Raw genomic sequence first — 22,250 nt, forward strand, 5'->3', positions numbered from 1 at the left:
GGGGGGGGGGGGACACCTGCTGTGGTTTATTACTGAAAGTCAGTATTTGATGAAGTCGACTCCATTAAGTAGCTATCAACTTTCTGCAAATATGCTAATTCATATAGCTGGGGCACCAAGTAGGACGCAAGCTAGTGCTTTTCAATGATACTCATGGCGTTAAGGTATTTTAAACATAGACTAACTAACATGTCTGAGACTTAAAACAACTTACAAGATGAAAAGAAAGACTGCAGAGGGCGTTGCGTGACCGTAGCATGCTGCAGTCAAAGGTAGGAGTGAGATATGTGCGTGCCAGGACGATACAAAATGACTGAGGCACACACTATCAAAGACTGAAGAAAACTAGGAGCAGGAGATATGGACAATGAGAGCTCAATGCAAAGGGAAACGGAACAGTGCATCTCTTCAATGTGCTTATCGTGTCATTATTTTATCTCACTTTCCAAAGCATGCCTCCTTTTGAAGTCATGCCCTCATGGTTTCATTTGGGAGAAAACAAGAGATGGAAGACGATTTACAAGAAGAAGAAAGGCGCATAAGATCAAAAGAAGAGAAAATACGTATGAAAGGTTGACTTGTAATCTCACCTGCAGAGAGCCTCAATGGCGTCTCGATCGAGGAAGTCATGGTCCCTGGTGACTGAGGAGATGTCGATGGGGAACAGGGCATCTAAACAGAGAGGGTCTGGTTAGTGTGGGCATCTTCCTGCCGCTGATTGGATCAATGTGTTCAGATAAATCTAAAGATACAACCCCTAGCCTAACACCCACCAGGGCCTTCCGTCCCACCTTCTCCCCCCATACAGCCTTGATGAAAAGCTAAAAGAGGAAGTAGCGTCTTAGCCGACCAAACAAACACAGCTGCAGCTTTCAGACCCGGCAGGCAGGGGGGATGTGGAGCACAGAGGGAGAGAACAGGGGATTGATTGAAGAATGACAATAGGTACTCCAGAGCTGCTCAGAGGTCCCACTTCCTTTTCTCCTTCTCCCTCCCTTCTCTACTTCATTAACAGAGTCACTTATTTACTCAGTTGCAGCGTTATGGCACGTAATATCATTGGATCATAAAGAATATTTAAATAAATGGGTTTTAAGATGTTTTCTGGAATGTGTGGACCCAACCCAAAATAGGAATCTCGCATTTGTGGCCCCGAGGGGCGGTGTTGATAAGAAAATGCTGTTCAAGGGACGGCAGATCTTTAAGCCTACTGTAGTGATTCCGGCCTATCAGTCTGCTTATCTTTAGTGGGGCAATAGTCCTGACAGCACAGACAATAGAGATTGTGCCACCGATACAGGGGAAGGAAAAATGTGTCATGCCTCGGCACAAATTCCTACTTAGTGGAGACGGCTGCATAACCAACCAGCGATTTGTTTAAAATCTGCACAGTGATTGATTGCCGTTTGCACTTTTGTGTTGCTGTTGGTGTGTAGAGAAACAGTCTCATCACCTGTGTAAAAACACAAAGAGCCTTCCGTTCCAATAGGAAACCTTTCACGGTTAATTGGCAACAAGCAATGACCTGTTGACAATGGTACCTTGGCCCTGCTGTCATCGTCATGTAGTTACATGAGGGCAATTGGTATACCTACGGCATGCCATAGTATAGTTGAAGTTATATGGAGTGTAAAGAATGTTTGATGTGTTTCAGTGTGTTTATTTAAAACTCAAAGATCAGCCAAGGCATTCTTTCTTAACCATATATCATTGGATAAGTAACTTTAGAGGGCATAGAAGACATGTTTTGTGTTTATTTTAACAAGGTAAGAAAGACCCTCGGTCCCAAAAGAGTTACTCTGTATGATACATTTTGGTTATCGTTTGGAATATTCTTTGCTATGGTTAATGTGGCTCTCTCCTAGAAAAAGTAAAGCACTTGTGCAAAGGAAAAACCCACCCCTTACTCCTGAGGAATGTTTTGATGTATGTGGTATGTAAGCATGCACAGGCACAAGTGTGCATGTTGGTGTTTTTTGTTCTTGACTAACGCAACAGTGGTCTTCTAGATGAGCTAAACATCACCAAACAAGTGCACAATTTGGTAGTGCAACAACTATTTTTTTACACAAACAAATAGAAAGGTTCTTCTTTTATGTGATTTCAAATTAATAATAATTCTGGAATATGAGTTGTATTGATGACCTTACTTTAGTAAATCTGCCGAACCGACTTCAGTTAAGATTGTGGTAGTGTGGTTAAATGAAAGCCTTTGAAATAACTGAAGTCATAACATAGCTTTTAAAATCTGTATGTCACCATTTGCCGTATAACTGTGGCTTCCCTAATAACAGCATACATTTTGTATCTTCATTATTGCCAAGTAGGCCGTAAGAGAGGTTGGGGGTATCTCACGGGGGTCCTTACCTTCATACAGCTGGGCGTACTGTGGAAACCCTGCTGCTCGGAGCCAGGTACAAGCCTCTTTGGCTTCAATTTCTGCATAGGAAAAAGTGGAAGAAAACAAACGCACATTAGTTATTGTTACGGAGACCTGAATAAAACATATAATCAATGTTTGTAATAAAAGCATTCAAAACAAAAGCTTTTTTTCCTTCACTAAAGCCTCAATTGAAACAAAGTTTGGAAAAATGTTATCCTCTCAATATATCAAAGTTAGACAAAACTCTGGAACTGAGCACTCCAACATGCTAGCAGCTTATCGAATGTGAACCTCTTGACCTTATCAGCTATCTTGCAGCGGTCACTCTCATCTCACATGCTTCTAAAGCTAAAGCATCGTTCGTGCAAATTGTGTTAACCCCTTCACACGCCGAGTGTGTGCCACTTAAGCTCCTTATCCAGGTAAAGCGGTATTTGTTGTTCACACAGAAATCTCCAACAGAAAAACATCTGCAAGAAGACTTTTCCTAAATGGCACAACTGTATCCAAAGATATATCTATATGCTATTTAACAATTCTTGTTTGTTATCTGAGATAACGTTTTTTACAACATATCATGTTTTATGAATGCAGTGCTGCCCTCTAGCTTCTGTTTGTTCATGATGCCAATATGAAAAAGGACAACCGTTACATCGGTCTTTGATTGAGATGCATGTAGGAAAGAGTTTACAATTATATATCAGATGCATGTTTTGTAAGTCTCCATCAATGTCATTACTAAAGTCAAACATGTTCAGAGTGCTTGTCAAACACTGCTGGACACACATTTCCATACTTTCTTTTCAAACACAAGGTGTGACATTTGTGCTTGTTGTGCTAATTACTGACTGCATGTTGAGGTCCACTATGTGAGAGGAGCCATGGTGATCCCAATCATTAGTGAAAACCTAGATGACATGTACCAAATGGCTGCCCAAACCATAGCCTCCCTAATTGCCCCATCACCCCCAGAGACAGCAGTTTGTAGTAAAAGGGAGACGGACAGAACGATGTCTCCAGGCCTTAAGGATCTGATTTTACAATCTTCTCCTTAGTGGAATGACAGTAAGTACAAATGTAGCACAACCTTGAGAAAGACTTAAACAAAAGCAGTGTAACAAAGGCAGGAAAGGCACTGGTAAACCATGGACGAAAGTGACACACATAGAGAAAGAATGCAAAGCATGCAAGCTTTATACTTGCTAATCCCATTTAAAATGTGAGAACTGTGTTAGAAGTCTGAAATGAAGGCAGGGTAGTTAAAAGTTTCCATTTCAAAATTCTACAATCCTTGCATTTATAGTAATGTCCGTTGGAGGTGCTCTGTTTGGCTGATCGTGACTGAGCTAATAGTAGCTAGCGGTAAAGATGCAGAGAAGTTTATTTTTATTATTTTATACCACCAGCAGTTCCACCTTATTTCAAGGCTTAATTGCAAAAATACATAGTTAGATTATTTATCCCAAGCTTAATAACAGAAGAACAAACTGCAACAAAAAATACTAAATAAACTGTTTGCGTACCTTGATTGAGAATTAAAGAGATAATAACAATGTTTTACAAAGAATGCCAATAAAGTGAAACCATCAAGGGAGAATTTATTTAAACAAAAGAAATGTAACCATAAAGTACCGTCAGAAAGACAGACAGTTAGGTCACCAGTAGACTACTGCTGCAAAGGATCTGGGCTCAACCGTATATGAGCATTTACATACCAACAACAAGCCTAGATGGCAGACAAACCCACTAACAACAAGGCGTGACCCGACCAAGACAGGGTCTCCCCTCTGCCACTGCAGGGGTAAACACTCCAAAAGCAACCACTCTGACATCAGCGTGAACCCAAGTGTCACGTAACACATTTACAACCATGTTTCAACACTGATTTATTTGACATATGAGCTCTACTTTTCCTTGTGGATGTGAAATCTCTCAGAAGCTGTGTCTAGTGGGTGTGTTGAGCCTACTATTTTTGGAGCGAAGTGAACCTAGAAAAGCGTAAAAAGCAAGGGGTAATTATACCAACATTCTTGGAAGCAAGCACCGCATATAGCTTGAGATTCTTGTGTTTGCTTGTGTATCAAAGTGTGTTTGACTGTGTGCACATGCTAGTCAGTGTGTGTTTGCAAAGACTGACCTCATGTTTAAAGACAAACCACTCAAAAGACAGTAAAGCTATTCAAATGCAAATTGGACATACAAACACGTGGTTAGCTTTCCACCCCCAAACCCCAAAAAGAGGGCTATGGCATTCATTAAGATCCTTTGGAGGGAAGATATCCAGTGACACACACAATTTGGCTAGAATGTGTGTCAAATCTACTTTAGAGTGACATAATGTGGACTGGGTGTGCCTTGAAAACAAAAATAATGACAACCATATTCACCAGGCAGATGGATACAAGTGAATAATATTAGTCTCTGCACTGCAGTGTATCTCCTTTCATTCAAATAGGGAAGCAAGAATTTTTTTTTACCTTTTGTTTGGCTGCAGGAAATGGACAGGGGCAGGGGGCATCTGGCACAAACAACCTAACAATAGAGCTGCACACAAATACAGTCTTGTATATGTGGAACCTTTATAACAGTTGGATCAACAAAGCCTTAATAGAGGTTTACAAGAATATCCAAGGCTGATAAAAATGTTGTCCGACAACACTCACCTACTCCCTTACATAGGTTTGCTTTGATAACTTGAGATTCGTGGGTGTATTTGATTTTTTGTCTTCCTTTGCTGTCCACCCCAATTCCTTAGCCCTCGCCAGGGAACTACCTCACTTCCTTTTCCTGCTTCCCTCACAGGAAGAGAGCCGAGCGGCGCTGCAGTGGCCGCCGACCACCCGGCTGTAAGGCCCTGCCTTCGTTTGTTCCTGGCCAGATAATAGGCGGGGAGGCAGCCAAGACAAACACTGGCTCCGGTGATTGTGTGTGCTTGCTTACCAAACGTCCTCATGGCTAAAGACAGCTACAACACCACACTGGACAAATGTACTGTATGTCTTACACTAAGCTCTTATAACCAGTCAAATATGAAAGCCAGATATGATGACCACAGAGTCATAGAATAATGAAATACATTACGTTGATAGTGATAGTGATATTTAGTCTATATGTGCCAAGTTGGCTGAAGGACAACTGATTACAGCTATGAAACAAGTCAGTTCAAAACCAACATTACTAAAGTACTGCAAGTACTTCATGTCCTGGCAAACTGTTTATGCAACAGTTGACTATAAAGAGCAGCGCATTCAGCACACATTGATTTGCTTGTTCAGATTTAGTTTGTTCATGCAGTAACAACTGTTTGAAATCTAAGCAGAAACAGATACATTTTGTTGTTCCAAAATGCAAAGCAATGCACCAGACCTCGGGGCCTTTTGACCCCAGTGACTTCATGCAACGGACTAAAGGAGGCATAAGACATCAGCAGCACTACGCTAAACAACATCTTTCTCCTCATGTTACCATTTATGGTTGTAGCCTCATTGGCTTTGAGTGTAACTGACACAATTAACAGCTGGATACATTGAGATGTGATCCTGGGCACTGAACAGATCTGCTGGTACGGCTAAGAGGTCACACAGGATGTCTGAAACACGTCCGTCAGGTGGGTCGGAGACTAAACTGGTCTTATAACTAGAAAGAAAATAAAGATAATAATCTCCGATAATGTAAAACATTTTCCTCTAAATGTCATATTTTGTGGACCAGGAAAATCCCCTCAGATGGAATTCAAAGATGGCCGAGCACTAGCTCTAACTGATGTGAATAAGCAAAAATAACACAGTAAGATACCCTCCTCCTCAGTGGAAAAGAAAGATGAGAGCGATAATGATAAGATATTATTACTAAAAAGAGCAAAGCCAATGCTAATAGAGATTTTATATGGATCATAAACGGCTTTTCTCCTGGAACTTTGCCAAAGCTGACCTGGTGAGCTGCCAGTTTGGGTTTAACTTTACTCACTGCCCAGCGCAATCGACTTCTAAAATGATCTGTCTTTTCTCTGCCCTTTTCCTTGCTCTCAACCTGGTCTCTTCGGCCCTAACTCTCTTCTTATTTCAATCCTGCTCGGCCTTCTCTCCTCTCCTTTCCTGTGGCAGGAAATTCTCACAATTGCAGGCCAAAGTTTCCCTCCATCGCAGGAGGCAGCGGGGTCTGGCTTGGCCAAGCTTGAATGCTCAGCTCCAGAGGGAGTTTTTCAGCAGCAAGCAAACAAAGGATGCTGCTCCCCACCTCAAAAGCTCTGCTGCACACATGGCAATCTGGAGGTCAAGAGTCTTAATACAGTTATCACTACTGGGGCTGGGGCTTTGAAGTTGGCAGATTAAGAAGAATGCTTGACTAACAACTGTTGTGAATTGAGGTGGCTTATCTGGAATTACCCGATCGTCGCAGGGTCTCAAAGTGCCGAGTGTAAAACAAGCCAAAAGGCAGGCCTAGGGTTCTTATCAACTCCAGGTCTGAGTGGCTCATTTCTGAAGGAGCTGCAAAGTGGGTCTAGACAGGTGATGTGATAACCCAGGGTAGACTATGTGGCTCAGAAGTAATCTACAACAAGCAAAGCCAGGAGCCTGGATGCGGCCAATATTTGTCCTTAACCTCAACACGGACAAGGACAAAATCCTGATGTGTCCGTGAACTTGAAGAATGCACATCTGCTTGATTCATGATCTTTTATGTATGAACGCAATGTCGTTAACAGCTTGAGTCTCTATAATAGCAGCAGGGCAAATGGAGAAAACTTATTTTTTAACCTGACAAATGTAAAATCCCTCCAGTACTCCACTGGAATGCAAAGATGGGCCATAACACATTTTCTTCCTGATGGGTATCATGTTTTGTGATTCTACGGTTGAGACAGCTGGGGTTCACTGAGAAGGGTCTGGCTATTAGCTAAGTGAGACGATGCCAGGAATATCGCCATCTGGTTGGCCACAAGCCATGCCCCGTTTACACATTCTCACACACACACTCAGACACACAACAATAATAAGGTTATTACCAATGGTCCATTCCAGTTACAGAGAGAGGCAAAGATTCACGGACACATACACACGCAGACCCACAGCTGGCCCAGATGGATCATCACAGAGCACACCCCACAGGCCCCTCTGCTCCCTGATGACAGATTTATGCTCACACAGAGGGCCCTGGATCAGGTGACCAGACATATCCAAAGCCCCTGATAAGCTTTCCACAGCCAGATGACAGCCTACCTGCCAGGAACCCCCGCTTGATAGCTAAATGTAAACAAATCCAAGGACAGCCTGTTACATTCAGCAGAGGGAAGGTTACAGCAAAAGTGAACATATGCGTCTTCTCACAGGACATGGAGAAACAGTGTGCCAGTTGGTTGTAAATCTTTTAGATAAGGCCCCTGGTCACTTCCTGTTTCACAAAGAGGGCAGTGAAGTGAGTTTCCTTCAATTGCGCCTCTCCCAACACGTGCAATAATTATTAAACAATCTGCTCCCATCGTTGGTAGAAAATAAGGAAATAAATAAAAAGACATGAAGAATGAGCAAGTTCACAAGTGGGGTTACTAGCAATTCTGTAACTGGGCTTTTCCTTTTGTTGCAAATTGACTCATTGAGGTGTGTAAGTATTTTTGTCAAACAGTGATTAGTAATACAGTAAGTAGTTATTGTAGGTTTGGTTCATTCACCTCTCATCATAATGGCTGGATGTATGTGTCTTTGTGCACGTCCATAATGGTTATATGGCTCAACTGAAATCTACTGTGCTCATATCTCCAGACCTGAGGTGGCTGATAAGGACCTGTGTGTGGGAGCAAACACTTCAACAGTAAAGACAAAGGACTAAAGCCCACAAAACACACAAATAAGCCTTCCAGCACAGGGCTAAAAATGGGATTTTATATAGCCACCTCAAATTCCCAGTAACGTTGGCAAAAGGTCGGCATTACTCAGGCAAAAGGCACAGGCAGTTCAACAAACTGGAGGTTTTGACATGTTGAAGTGTCGCGGACTGGTACGATACCTTCCGATAATCTTTAACGACACAAAACACGACTTTAGGCTAAACATTCCTTTTCGCGACCCTGTTTCCACACACGGATCAAAGTTTTGGATGTAATCCATTTCAAACTGTCGAGAGCGTGCGAAAATGCTGGAAGCTCCTCTGGGCTCCGTGCGTAAGAGTGGGAAAGATTTTAGACAGAGATTATTCTTAAATCACGCAGGGCCGTGCGTAACTTGGGAAAAGTTATAGGTAAAAGAAACACGGGGTGGGGGTGTTGGTGAACAGGGGTGAGGACACTGGAGACGCGGAGTTCTGCGTAAAGCGGGGAGATTTCTTATCTGACAGCCCGCAGCGCTGCGCCGTAAAGACGACTTAAAGACTGTTTTACTTGGAGGTACAACTAAAACAAACCATTCAGAGGCTATACAATTTAAAATAACTAAACATGAACAGACTGCAGACTGCGTATTATCCATTATCAGTGAGCTTTACACCTCCTGGATAAACAGGAAACCGCTTTAATGTATGGCCACATTTCCTTTGAATAGAAAACTATCCAAATATTTGATAAGATACATTTTAGACTTGACTTACGTGTTAATATCATGTTGTAATGTCTCGGATTTGACCAGCCTCTGCATAAACCAGAATCCCGGCTGCGCTCCGTCAGGTCTACTCCACTGTTAGAACGAAGCCCGCATGATAGATCCAGCGCACAGATAACTCAAACTATAGTCGGTTGCAGATGTCCTCTGACCATGGCGCGGGACAGTAGATCCATGGTAAAAAAACAAACTGATTTGCCTGCGATACACGAAATTCCACAATTCTTCAAATCCTTCCAACACTGTGAGTCCCTGAATGAAGCGGTCCCCAGTAGGAATGTGAATGGAGAGAGTAGTGTGATTCAAGCTTTAGGAATGGGCAACTCTGCCGTGGCTCCACCCCCACCCGCTCCGCTGCTCCCCACCTGATAAGGAGCTGGAGGCACACCGATCCCCTCAGAACAACCTCAGGGAATCATTTATACTGATTATAATATCATGTCATCACATAATATCAAATCGCAGTCATCATGACACCAAATAGTCTCTTTCGGTTAATTGTCTGCATTGTATTTAACTTCTGTTCCTCTTTTTATTATGTGTTCGTAACTATTTTAACGAACTGATTTGACTAGTCCAAACGTTACCCATATAAACCGAAAGTGATTAACTGTGCTCCCCATGACTCTTCTCTATTCATTCAGCTCCTGCCTCGTCTGAGCCTCAACCGCCTCCCTAATAGGCAGCAATTCACTCCGAGGTTGATTCCCATTTTGCATATCATTAGAAAATACTGAGACAACGGAGAGACGCTCTTTTGTGACTCAAGATTAGTCTGAAAAGCGCAAGTGGCGCAGTGAAAAGAGAACTGTTGCAGGTATGGTAATGCCTGAGGTCCTGCCCTGTGCTTGGCGCGCCTAACGCACGTTCACCGCGCACAGGTTGACTCTACAACCACAACACATTTATTCCTGGAGGCAGATTTATTTTTGTATTAAGTCTTGTTCGTGTTCACACTTTGATTGATAGCAATATTTATCCTAATATCCTAAAACATCTATAAACAAGGCAATACAATTACTATAATTAGAAGTTGCTGTAACAATTGGATAAGTTACATTTGCCTACAGGGATAGTTTATATCAACATTTTATTTCTTACAATCCATGCCTATAATTTTGATAGGAAATGTGTTGAAACCTCTGATTATTTTTCAGATTTAAATGTGTGTGCCAGTGTGTGTAATGTCACACATTACTGATTTATAATAACAGCCTGTCCACTTTTCTTTCATCCAGTTTTTCTGAAACCCACAACGACATCAGCGCTTGGCATAAGCCAGCTCTGTGTTATTTCCATGGTAACACATAGGCACTGAGGTGGTGCAAAAAGAGAAAGCCAGATGAGTAACAGTGAGGCGGAGACATACACGTAATCCAAAGCATGGGCAGCGAGGAGGGAAAGGATGATGCAGAAAATCCTGGCTAACTGTGCAGTCTGAAGTTGGCTACCACCAGTTCCAGCTGACTGAGGAGTCAGAGGTGAATCACCATACAGACATCCTGCCAGCTATTACAAGGTAGAGAAATAACAAGGATAAATGGCATAGGCATCCATAAAATGTCAACCCCAGATGGGAATCCTTTGAAATGTTTGCCCAGAGGCCCTGTCTGTAAAACAGTTGAAATACAATGGATTTCCATATGCTTATATCTCTAATTGGCGTTGACAGTACTTTTTATGCAACCCAACACCTCCCGAACCCAAGTAAGTATATATTTGGATTTCTGTCTGAGTTTGTTCAACTCAGAATTAGGCGTTTTATTGACTTCAAGCATCAGTAACTGTTACGATTTCAGGCACTTAGTATGTAGGACCCAAATGCAGACAGGGAGGCAGAGGTAAAGTATTGTGAGATACTTTATTTCCCCATGATTTAGCAAAAATGAACAAAAAGGTAATCACCAAAACTCCAGTCGAGATGACAAAAAAACAGAGGACAAAAAATGAAGGCGCTCACGCAGTGAGGAATCAAAAACCAAAGAGTTCCAAAAGCATAGACCTGACAAGACGAACTGACACTGAACACTGGGAGACAGGGGAATTTAAACACAGGGTAACAAGGCACAGGTGGGAACAATCAGGGGCGGGGCTGACACTGATGGGCACAGGAGACACACGAGGAGTGACAGGTGAAAACAATCAGGGAATTAGACACACCAGGGAACTAACGACAGACATGAAAAACACAGGGAAAAGGACCAGACAATAACCCAGGAGGAAAAACATGACAGCAAACACCCAAACCTAGACAGACAACACTAAAACCCGTGACATAAACCTGGGGGTGTGACAGAAACTTCACAAAGTATAGGCCCACATACTGATATTTGTTTGGCAAAAACACATTGATGTGCAAAATGTGGTTGATTCTGCAGTTATTATTTCTACACACACAGCTGTATGGTCTGTGGGAACCCAAACAGAAGTTAAGCCAATGTCAACAAAACACCAAAGTTAACATGAGCAGCCAAAAATGTGCAAAGCTTTCTAATTAAGATAGGAATACATTCCATGAAAGAGCACGTACATAATAGTCTGAATCCGACAAACAATGTGTAATATAATCTATTGATGCAATTAGGGATATGAACACATTACCAGTATATAAATTCATCCAGCTAAAGCATAAGAATTATAGCATATATCAAATAATACATCAACGGAAACCATGGGCTTATGAACTCATAAACTGAAGGTTTTTATCCTAAATCTGCAACCGGAAGGGAGGGAGCAATATAATTATGGTCTGATAGTGTGTGTAAGAAAGAGAGAGAGGCATAGGGGAAGGATAGAGAGAGAACAAAAAAGCAAATATAGAGAGGAAAGAGAGATTACCAAACAAGGCCAAATCCCCGACCACCCAGAGACTGCACAACAAAACCCCCGTGCAGGGTTGAGGGGGCTTGCGCTCTCAAGTTGTTTTTTAGTGATAGATGCACAATAATGCGAGCGATTGTTGATGAATGTGTGTGGTAAAGTGTGAGAGATCAGACAAGCAGACTGCCACGGCTGCCAGTTGCTCTGGGGCAAATGAGTGTGTCTCTTTTGAGTGTCTAGATTTTCATTCATGAAAGCTCGTCAGAGTCGAGCGCTTGTATGGCTTATGATTCAGATACAGATCAAATACACACAAGTTTAATGAGGGCTTTGGACAAAAGGGAGGAAATGAGGAGCTGCATCAGTGTTACAGCAGGCAGACACGAGGGATTAAGCCTGCATTAAAGGCAACTTTTCCCAGGGAAGAAAACAAACACTTTTACATTTAAGGCATATTACCAGGGACATTTCTGTGGCTTATCATGCGATTCATAGTACATTTTTATCATGTCCCGAGCTGTTCTTAATCATCACTTCTATTTTTAAACAAAAAAAAGCCCAGGTGCGTAAACAATATAAGCCAAAGGAATTTGATTTGGAATAAATAGGCCTTGTATGCCCAATCCAATCCACTTTATTTATATAGCACATATTAAAACAGATGGTTTTACCGAAGTGCTTCACAGCAGACATAACATTATAATAAAATATAATATTACAATAATAGGTAAAAGGAACACATAATAATAGATAAAAAGGCACATAAGGGCTATGGACAGACAAATAAAAGCATAACAATCGATAAAACATAGCTCAAACTGACTCGAAAGCGAGGGAAAAGAGGTGGGTCTTCAGGCGGGATTTGCCCCATCCACTTGTTGCTGTTTGGTGAAGCTACTGTTTTAGGTTGTAAACTTTACAGTGTGACCTCTGAGATACAGAGTGAGGGGCCGGAAGAGGACATTTGAAGATACAAATAATTAAAGGTAAAAATAAAACATTTGCAGAAAGAGATATAGAAATAAATAAACTATGGCAAGAGTAAACAAGAAAAGACAAAAACAACTGAAACGTGAGCGAAAGATGAAAGAGCCCTCCACTGGGCTTGCCTTAGGGTTTACGCTTGCCTCTTCTACCATTCTTAACCCCAAACAGCGGAGCCAGGTGAGGGTCAGCCGACGGACGTGTCAGTCCAACACACACATAAACACCCAAGGCCGTGTCAACAAAGACTTACGAAGAGAGATAACTAAATTATGAGTCTGCAAAGGTCATCGGCCTTTCCTGAAATAGACATGCACATGTTAGGTGTGTGTGTGTCTAATAAACAGCTATAATGGGATTATCTTTTATGTTGTTGAGAATTTCAGATAACAAGGCCATAAATAAAGAGTCTTTCCATAACAGATGGGTAGGCCATAAAGTAATCAAAAACAGGAAAGAAAGGGGATTTCTGTTTTAATTACAATGCAACTTCATATAATGTGTGTCTAAGATTGGGGTTTATTCAGAGGCAAGGTACTGCCACTGTCCTTGAAACACAAATGTAAAATCCTCCAATGACAAGTGTCTTCTGCCTTTCACTGATGCAGTTTCAGATAATGAGATTGACTGCTGTCTGTGCGTGAGAGATAGAGAGAGGAGAAGGGTGAGTGAGACAGAAGAGGGGAATTGCGGGAATTATCTTTTCATAACAGGAATCTCCATAAATAGCTCATCTAGGGTTCTGGGGATCAGCCCAATAAGACACTGATTAGAGAGAGAGAATGAGAGAGAGAGAATATGCTTCCATACACACAATGGGGCAAGGAGGAAGTGCAGGGAGACAGAGGCTTGGACACACACACACACACACACACACACACACACACACACACACACACACACACACACACACACACACACACACACACACACACACACACACACACAAAGGAAGTGTGAAGCAGACAGTAGACCAAATGCCTCGCCGACACCCTCTCCGGGCTTTGATGGACTGACCACCATCACAATAGAGGCAGGAGGCTGACACACACGCACACAAACAACAGATCGGTGTGGTAGTACTATGTGTTTTTCATGCAGGTGGTTGGGTTAACAAAAACAAGTGCTCATCCATCTATCATTGAATTTGTACTTTTTGGCCGCAGCAGTAAGTCTAAGCACAAGTACAAAAAAGAGTAAAGCAGGGACATTTATTTTTTCCGGTGATAAAGTGTCCTGCACCTTCACTTCAAAGAGTCTTCAAAACAAGATACACCGTCTGTACAACAGCAGATAAAAGGATCAGCCTTTGTGCTGTTATTTGCACATGCTGAATACTTTTACTACATGAGTACTTTCGAGTACTTTCTGAATGTTTATTAGTAAATGTTTATTTTGGATCTTCATTGGTTGATATCTTGGCAATTAGTGATCTTTCTTTAAATTGAGTTTAGAGGTCTTTACGGGTCCATTAAGTATGTAGTATCAAAACACCAACCCAGAACCAGAGTCCGATTGGATACAAACTGTATTTTAACTAATCCATGGGGTTAAGTAGGGTGCTACTGCTCTTTTTCGCAGATCTAATACTAAAAAGGTACATTTATGCTAAGTGGACTGTACATCTTTAAGCATGACTGACATGTTAAAGGAGTTCAAACAGTGTGTCCCTGTAAAGCGCTGCCATATGTGACTTCTGCTCAACCTTGGATTTCAGACAATGGCAGGGAGAATTATTGGCCAACACTAATGTGTAAATGCTAAAGCAAACAGTGTGTAAGTTAACATAGAAACACACACACACACACACACACACACACACACACACACACACACACACACACACACACACACACACACACACACACACACACACACACACACGCACACACGACATGTGTGCAAGGAATTGGTACTAAATAGTCAGTGGTCTTTAAGTCTACAGATTGACTACTGTTCTCTACCTATTATGTAGAACACACTATTAAAGAACACACACACACACACACACACACACACAGCACCATATTACTACTCATATTTTTCTTATTAGTCATGGTTGGCAGATTAGTGGTGGTTTTCTTAACGGGGAGAGAGGAATGGCAGAGGAAGAGCAGAACCAGTAGGCATTTGGAGGTTTTGGCAAAATAGGAAAGAAAAGGTTGACATTCGAAGTTACATTCAAAGTATTAAAAAAGGAAGTAACAAAGTAAAATAATGTAATAGCAAGCATCACACATTACTCAAAAGGTATGTTGAATTAAGTTTCAGATAAAAAGCTAAGATTGAGAGGGCACATGGCAAACACTACAGGCTAAGTTTAAGTGGAAACTTCTATTCCAACTTCAAGGCTGTAAAAACTGCTGCGGTTTTACTGCAAACGCTGGTTCTTATTTTCAATAATCTCAATGCTAAGACTCAAAAACAATATTTTAGGGTAAAGTTGTTTCTGGCACAGAGTGAATGAACCAAGCTTGTTTAATTTATTTCTAAAAGCTATAACACTGGAGCAATCCCATTTCAACACATAAAGAGGTACTGTGTGTTAACACGTTTTCTCAGAATTACAAGAGGTGGAGGTCTGCTTGGGAAACCAACTGAATATTTGGGGAGTGGTTAATGATGCCAACCATATGGCTTGGAGAAGAGCACACAGCAACATTTTGAGCTGTGCTGGAAGTTTCCAGAATTCCTACTCCAAACCAAGTGAGGTATAATAATCAGTGGAATAATTACTTTTTGCTCCACAGTAGCTGTTTTTGACATTAAAATAATTGAAACAGTATCGCAGGGCCGGACTGGGACAATAAGTCAGGCCGAGAATTATACACCCAGCCAGGCCACTACTTGTTTTTTTTTGTGACGTTTTGCTGGATTATTATATACTACACAATAATAAACATATGAACAGGGGTTACTATTTAAAAAAAATTGCAAATGTATTTGGGAACCTATCCATGTGAACATATTTTAAGTGGGGATGGACCTCTAATTCCGGGTCATGCCCCTCCGGCAAGATTTTTTTTTAAAGGTTGGGGGAAATAAAGAGACTAGATCTATGGAAACACCCATATGAAACAGAACTGTATACATTTAAATAATTAACATCATAAGAACATGGCCATAAACAATAACATACCATATCCAATATAAAAAAAAATTGAAAGTTGTTAATTTATTTATTTTTCGTTAATTGAGTGTATCTGGGCCCCTGAATCAGCCTCTCTTGTCTCCCTCCTCTCCCCCCTGCTCCTCTTTGAGGCAGCAGCAAGGACTCGTTTGCTCTCAACCAGTTTTAAAAGTTTATCTTACCCTTTTTCACCTATTTAATCTTTATTCATGCATATTTGACTAATCACTCCCCCCTCAAATGGAAATATGTGTTTACATTATGGTTACCAAACCGTTTGAGACCCACTGAGATAACTGACTAAGTCAAATATCTAAACACTCAGTGAGTCCTTTACCTCACTGAGCTGTTGCGAGCTGTAGTTATAAGATCCTCTCAGTCTGACAGCAGAGGACTCTCCCTCCACCTTGTTGTTGAAACAGCTCCTTATATCCGTTAGCGCAGCTAGCTAACAAGATGCTAACAAAAAAATACAAGTAATCGGTGCACGCTCTCTCTCTCGCTTGCTCGCTCGTGCCACACATACACACACCCTCCCGAGCTTGAATGACCAATCGAGGGCTTTGATTTATGATCGGTATGGAAGTGGCCATGTAGACAGACATTCCCCCTGTGTGAGGCAGACCCACATTTGCGCAGTGTTGCGTTCACAATACATACAACAAAAATTGTCAGGCCACTTAACAGGCTTAAACGCCGCATAATATACAATATACAATATTTTTTGTCAATATGACTGACGACCACACTTATGCAGTGCTGAGGTAATGTTAATTCATCATTTAATATTAATTCCTGATGGATACATTAGCAAACATCTGTATATAGCCTATATATAATGTTTTGTTTTTTTGTTTGTCATGTAACATATTAACGTTTTGACCTTCTGTTTAGGATGTAAAGGTATCTATTTAATATTTTATTTAAAGATAGACATTTATAATATGTTATAAATGTCTATTTTTTTATATAATACAACATATAACATTTGACATTAATAACATATTAACGTTTTGCCATGTAAAAATGAAATGTTGGGACATTTATAAAAATGTATTCCTTTACATAAAAGTGCTTTCCAGAGGTGTAAGAAGTGATAAGATCTTGTACTTGAGTAAAGGTACAAGTACCAGAGTGTAGAAATACTCAAGTATAAGTACTAAAGTATTAGCATCAGAATAGTACCTGAATAAGTCAAATGAATTAATATAAAGTGTATATACAGTATGTGAGTGTGTGTATAAATGAATAAATAGTATACATGTATATACAGTATATATATATATATATAAAATAGTATCATTAAATAATGTTGTCAGATAAATGAAGTAAACAGTAATAGTCAAGGTTATATTAAATATTCTGCACTTACACCGGCTGATAAGATATTTAAAACGTCTTTTGTTTGTCCTGAAAACGACATTTGAGGATACACACAGGCTATTTATAGATGATAAAACACCAGTAATACAATCTCAGGACTCTTCGATATGGCTTTGATGACAGGATCGTTTACTTTCAGTCAACAAATCCTTTGGAAAGACAAAAGACAACTATTCAATATCCTGCTTTACCGCGACCGCCGAAGATGAAGTCTATGACGCTATCGCGTAGCTACGTCGATCCTTGCGTAATGCGGAAGTGGGCGTGGTTAAATCTAAACTGGGTTGGAAAAACAATAGAAAAACGATAGACGCGAATATTCGCTTCGCTCTAATCGCTCTAAACGCTTGAGTTTCACCGCGTCTGTCAGCTGTGTTTACTCGCATCATTAAAACAAGACGCGCTAGCCAGGGGGCTACACCTACAACAAAATGAACATATTTTACCGTGATTGTAATTGTAATACACGTTTAAAAAATGATGCCGAATTAACAACATACTGATACCGGTTAGTAAAAAACATGAATTAATGCTTTGACAAGTCTGCCCCCTCCAATCGCCTCAATCGCGCCGCGGCATTCGCATCAACGGCTTCATGCGCGCCGTCGGACTGAATTCGCGTCTGTCCGCGTCTCTGCATTGACTTTACATGTAATCGCGCTGCCCCCAAAAATCGCATCGCGTCCGGTGTGAACGAACCATTATTCATCCTAAATGAATGATCATAAAAACAACACCAGAGTATTGTTCCTTGTAAAACATGGCTATAATTGTTCTGCTAGCCAAACCTTCACAGACCAAAGCCTCTGCATTTTTGTATCAGTTGTCTGTCTCCTGCCTTGGAGATTCAAAATCAAATAATTTGCACTTGCTGTGAAAACCTACAACTCAACGTGAGCGTGCTGATGAAGATCATTTCATATGATCAAAGGATCCATAGGAAATACTAAATCAACTTTGAGATTGCTTTGTCAACAGCATTGTCCCTGCTTTGAGGGCTACCACATGTAAGTCATTAAAGCGATGTCAGGTTTATACCAATCATCCTCAAACAAAACTGTAATGACAGGATTTCCAAGAAATGTAACGTCTGTTGATATTGTCTGGAGTGTTCTGGATTGAGACAGACTTGGCATATGGTGGTTGGAGTTAACATTGGTGTCAAAAGTGTGCCGGCTACCTTTCAGCAGCAATGAATCATGGGACCTTGGGTTCAAGATTTAAGTTGCAATGAGAGGATGTGCCCTGCAGCAGTGTTGGTTGGTTAAACTTTGTTTGAAGGAGGTACAACGTGGTAGTGGAAGGATGCTCAGGAGATGGGAGGTGTTTGACATTAGGAGGAAATAATGGAGCACATCGATAGTTGGAGGTGGATGCATTCCTGTTTTTGTTTGTGTATGAGAAGGGTATGTTTTTATCTTCTAAATAAATGCCTGTGTGTCCTTAATTGGCGTGTCCATTCAAAGGTGTCAAATATCACCTTTGACACAAGAAAGCGTAGAACTCTCTTCCTTTTTATATTTTGTTTCCTGTTTTTGACTATGGAGCAAAGACCGAATTCCAAAGTACCATATGTCCCTTCGTTCTCTGTGCAGAATCAACCAGTGTGTAACGCAGGAAGTTGATGCTTTAGTCTTCCCTGCCCTGATCCGTGACCTCCTTTGAACCCTGACCTCTAGCGAGCCACGTGACAAACCATGCAGACATCTAGGCTGTCAGGATAAACACAAACCAGGTTCAGCTGGGAGATTATCACTGATCCGGAGACTCCTTTGCAAAAGTGCATTGAGCAGGTTTGAATTTCAGAGTGATTTTTTCCAGCTCCCAACTTCATAGAGCTCATGTGACTTGTGTCCTTTGTCAGAAGATAGGATGGAAGATAGTGCTAATGCAGATCAAAGAGAGATGGAATGAATGGCAGACACACCAAAAGTCTAATAAACACCTACAATCTATTCCTCATCTCTTTCAAATTGTGGAAAACAGTGATTAGTGAAAACTGTTGCTAGGAAACATGAATCAAGATGAGAAATTGAATCACATCAAATCTACTGGTGAAAATTAAAACATATGTAAATCATCTTATTTTTGTTTCATTGCTTACCTCTGGTATAATTATTGAATGTTTTATTACAAATATAATTGCTGAACCAAACAGGATACATTTAATAACTGTGGCTCATCTTGAAACAATTACACCTTTATTAATATCAGTCAAAAATGCAAAGATTAGGTAGATTCAGGGTTCTTTGCGTCTGTCTTGGAAATACACTTGCTTTCATGCTTAAAACATTTAAAATGTACCCTTCTGTAAGCATTGACAAACAAGGAAGGTTTTTGATACGATTATGAAAGGCCTTACTTTAGATGCAACATCTAAATATTTAACTTTATGCATAGCTGACCCAAATCCACTGTGCAGGAATGTAAGGAATCTAATGTATTAAGCCACATATAAATAAACAGAAGGAAGTGGGTGTTTGGCTGCGTAAGGAGAAGGCAGTACCCCTTCATGTAGGCAGTGGACAGAAAATGTAATAAATGGATTGTGACCCATTGATCAAATCAGGGTCAAGCATATTAAAGGGCCAAATAGAATGACTGATATTTAAAGTCGTTTTGTGAATGAATACTGATGATGCTGATATTGATAGCAGATCTTCAGTTTTATCTTTTTGTTTCCTTCTTAAGCATCAACAATAATAGCATATATCCTCAAATGCCTGCGGCTCAATTTCTCTCATCACTTAAATACATTATAACACTTTACCCCTGATGCAGTGAACCCCCCTTCAACCACTCTTTCCCTCCGTGTCCTACACATAGACACAGTTGGTTTATTGACTTTACAAGCTAGGGGACAGCACTGATGTGTTTGAGGGTGGGGACTTTGGGAGATGAACAGGAGCCGCAGTCAGACCTGTGTCTCCCCCCTCGTCCCTCCGCTCCTCATCGGCCCCTGGGGGATGATAGCTCAACTCCAGAAGGAGGAGGGGGACTAATACTGTCCAGCTGGAGGTTGGCAGCAGTGACATAACCTCCATATGCCCAACAGATTGGGCTGTGGCTCTCATGCTGACCCTTCTCTGTTTACCCAGTCTCCCATCTTTCCAAGAAAGAAGGAAAAGGAGTGGACAGGAAACTTAAAACGGGGATAATAGAAAAACACAAGCCTCAGTGCAAGACAACACTCTGGGTAACATAAGGGTAGCACATGTTTAATGGGCCATATTAAAGTGATTCATGCATGGGAATGAAAAATGTTTGATGACAAGCAATGGACCAGATAACCATAGTGTTCTAGTACCCTCAGTTTCACTGGGAGCTAGCTCAAGCTTAATCCCAATTAAAACATTCAGTTTTTAAGGTTATGCCTTACTTACATTGACAGCTTGTAAAATACAGGAAAGGCATTGGAGAAAGAGGAAACTCTGCCTAGATAAAAGAGCTGCTCTACCAGGTAAGCTACCAGGGTGCCCTATCATTGGTTTGAACATGTATTGCATTTGAAGCATATATATTTGTTGATGAGATGTCTCAGTCCGTACCAACCAGTCCTCATGACATCCTATGAGGCAGGCTTCTCGCATGACTGAAATGGGTTAAAATATATAACCTAAAGTGACTTGCTGAGTCTGTCAATTACTTAAAAGCAAAAGTTGTGACTTCATTATTTAATTTGTAGAATTGCAAACAATGAGCTATGATTTCTCAGAGGACAACAATGTCCTTCTTATACTTGTGTTCAGACTGTTTGACTACAGAGAGATAACAGCACGTCATTGCCTGAAGACAAAATGTTTCAGCATTTACAACTATAAAAAACAAGACAAAACCCCCTTTGCTGCCCCGCTTTGAGTGCTAATGGCTTTAAGGCAATGAGGCAAGCACAAGACAAGTAAATAAGAGAATAGGCTGCTGGGTTTCTGAGTTCTTCCTTTATGCACCCGCAGGTTTTGAACTCGATCCTCTAAACTGTCATGCTCATGAGGCATCAGACAGCAAGGCTTTTCTAGCTCGGATTTCATTGCGTGCATATTGGTTAGGGCTACTGAAGTGGTTGACATGACGGCTATATTGTCCCTGCCGAAAGACAGGCCAACAGGGAAACAACATGTCTACCATTCATTTGGTTTCAAATGAAAGCTGATAAGAAAGTTAAAGACGCACGCGAGCTTGAAAGCCGACAGCCCCTCAGGGAATGTAAACAAACCCCAATTTGAATAGCATTACCAGGAGACCTTTTTCAGAACATTACTGACATTCTGCTTTGTTTTACTACCAATTAATGAAAAATAAGGGCTTGAGTTAGCAGCTGGCAACTTTGTGTCTTGTCAGGGTATTAAGTCTAAGAAATGCTGGACACACATCGCGTCCACTGACCCTCACCTCAACCACATACGCACACACACACACACATAAAGACATTAAGTTGTCAAAGTGTCACTTACCCAACATGCTAATGCTAAGCGCTCCAGTGCTTGTATTATTACCAGCTGTAAGGAGTTAAAGTGGAGCTTGGCCTGAACACAGAGTGTGACAACACTCAGCCAGTGGCCTTGTGTTCACCCATTCATGGTGGCAAAGAGGTTACGATCCCTGAGTGACTACAAGGTGAAAGGTCACAGGCAACACCTCTCGATCAGAGGGAGAAAGGGACATTAAGTGGCCGCTCAGTCTAAAGACAGATTATGTTGAAGCTGCTTGGAGGTCTTGTCATTGGATGAGCAGGGAACAAGACACTCAATTTACTAACAAACATCTCAAGTAACATAAATGTTGCTATAAAAACTGAATGTATGAAACTTATACAGCACTGGATGAGCTTAATGCCATTTATGGTAGTAGAGAAACATCTTGTGATTGGTGACAATGTTGCCGTAACACAAGGTTTTCTTTTGAAAAGGCCTTTGAAGGCCAAAGGCACCCATATCGCATTCCTAAAAGAAGTTAAAGCATT

The 22,250-nt window shown here is 41.1% G+C and overlaps 2 protein-coding genes across 6 annotated transcripts in view; one reads left to right on the forward strand and one right to left on the reverse strand.

Moving 5' to 3' along the window:
• The window catches only part of topbp1 (DNA topoisomerase II binding protein 1), a 976,277-nt gene that overhangs the window by 372,936 nt on the left and 581,091 nt on the right, over positions 1 to 22,250 (forward strand). The window lies entirely within an intron of this gene.
• The window catches only part of dlc1 (DLC1 Rho GTPase activating protein), a 160,527-nt gene that overhangs the window by 14,571 nt on the left and 123,706 nt on the right, over positions 1 to 22,250 (reverse strand). Inside the window, exons 1-3 of one of the 3 annotated variants that reach the window (XM_010782625.1) lie at positions 8,963 to 9,262; positions 2,368 to 2,439; positions 591 to 672 (exon numbers count right to left, since the gene is read on the reverse strand). In XM_010782625.1, coding sequence (XP_010780927.1) covers positions 591 to 672; positions 2,368 to 2,439; positions 8,963 to 8,975 — 167 coding nt within the window. In that variant the 5' untranslated portion in view covers positions 8,976 to 9,262. Of the gene's footprint in view, positions 1 to 590; positions 688 to 2,367; positions 2,440 to 8,962; positions 9,263 to 22,250 lie in introns of those variants that run through there. The other 2 variants (XM_010782624.1, XM_010782623.1) reach the window with 2 other exon arrangements.

Source organism: Notothenia coriiceps, unplaced genomic scaffold (genome assembly GCF_000735185.1).
Source record: "Notothenia coriiceps isolate Sejong01 unplaced genomic scaffold, NC01 NC01_scaffold00024667, whole genome shotgun sequence".
NCBI lineage: Eukaryota > Metazoa > Chordata > Actinopteri > Perciformes > Nototheniidae > Notothenia > Notothenia coriiceps.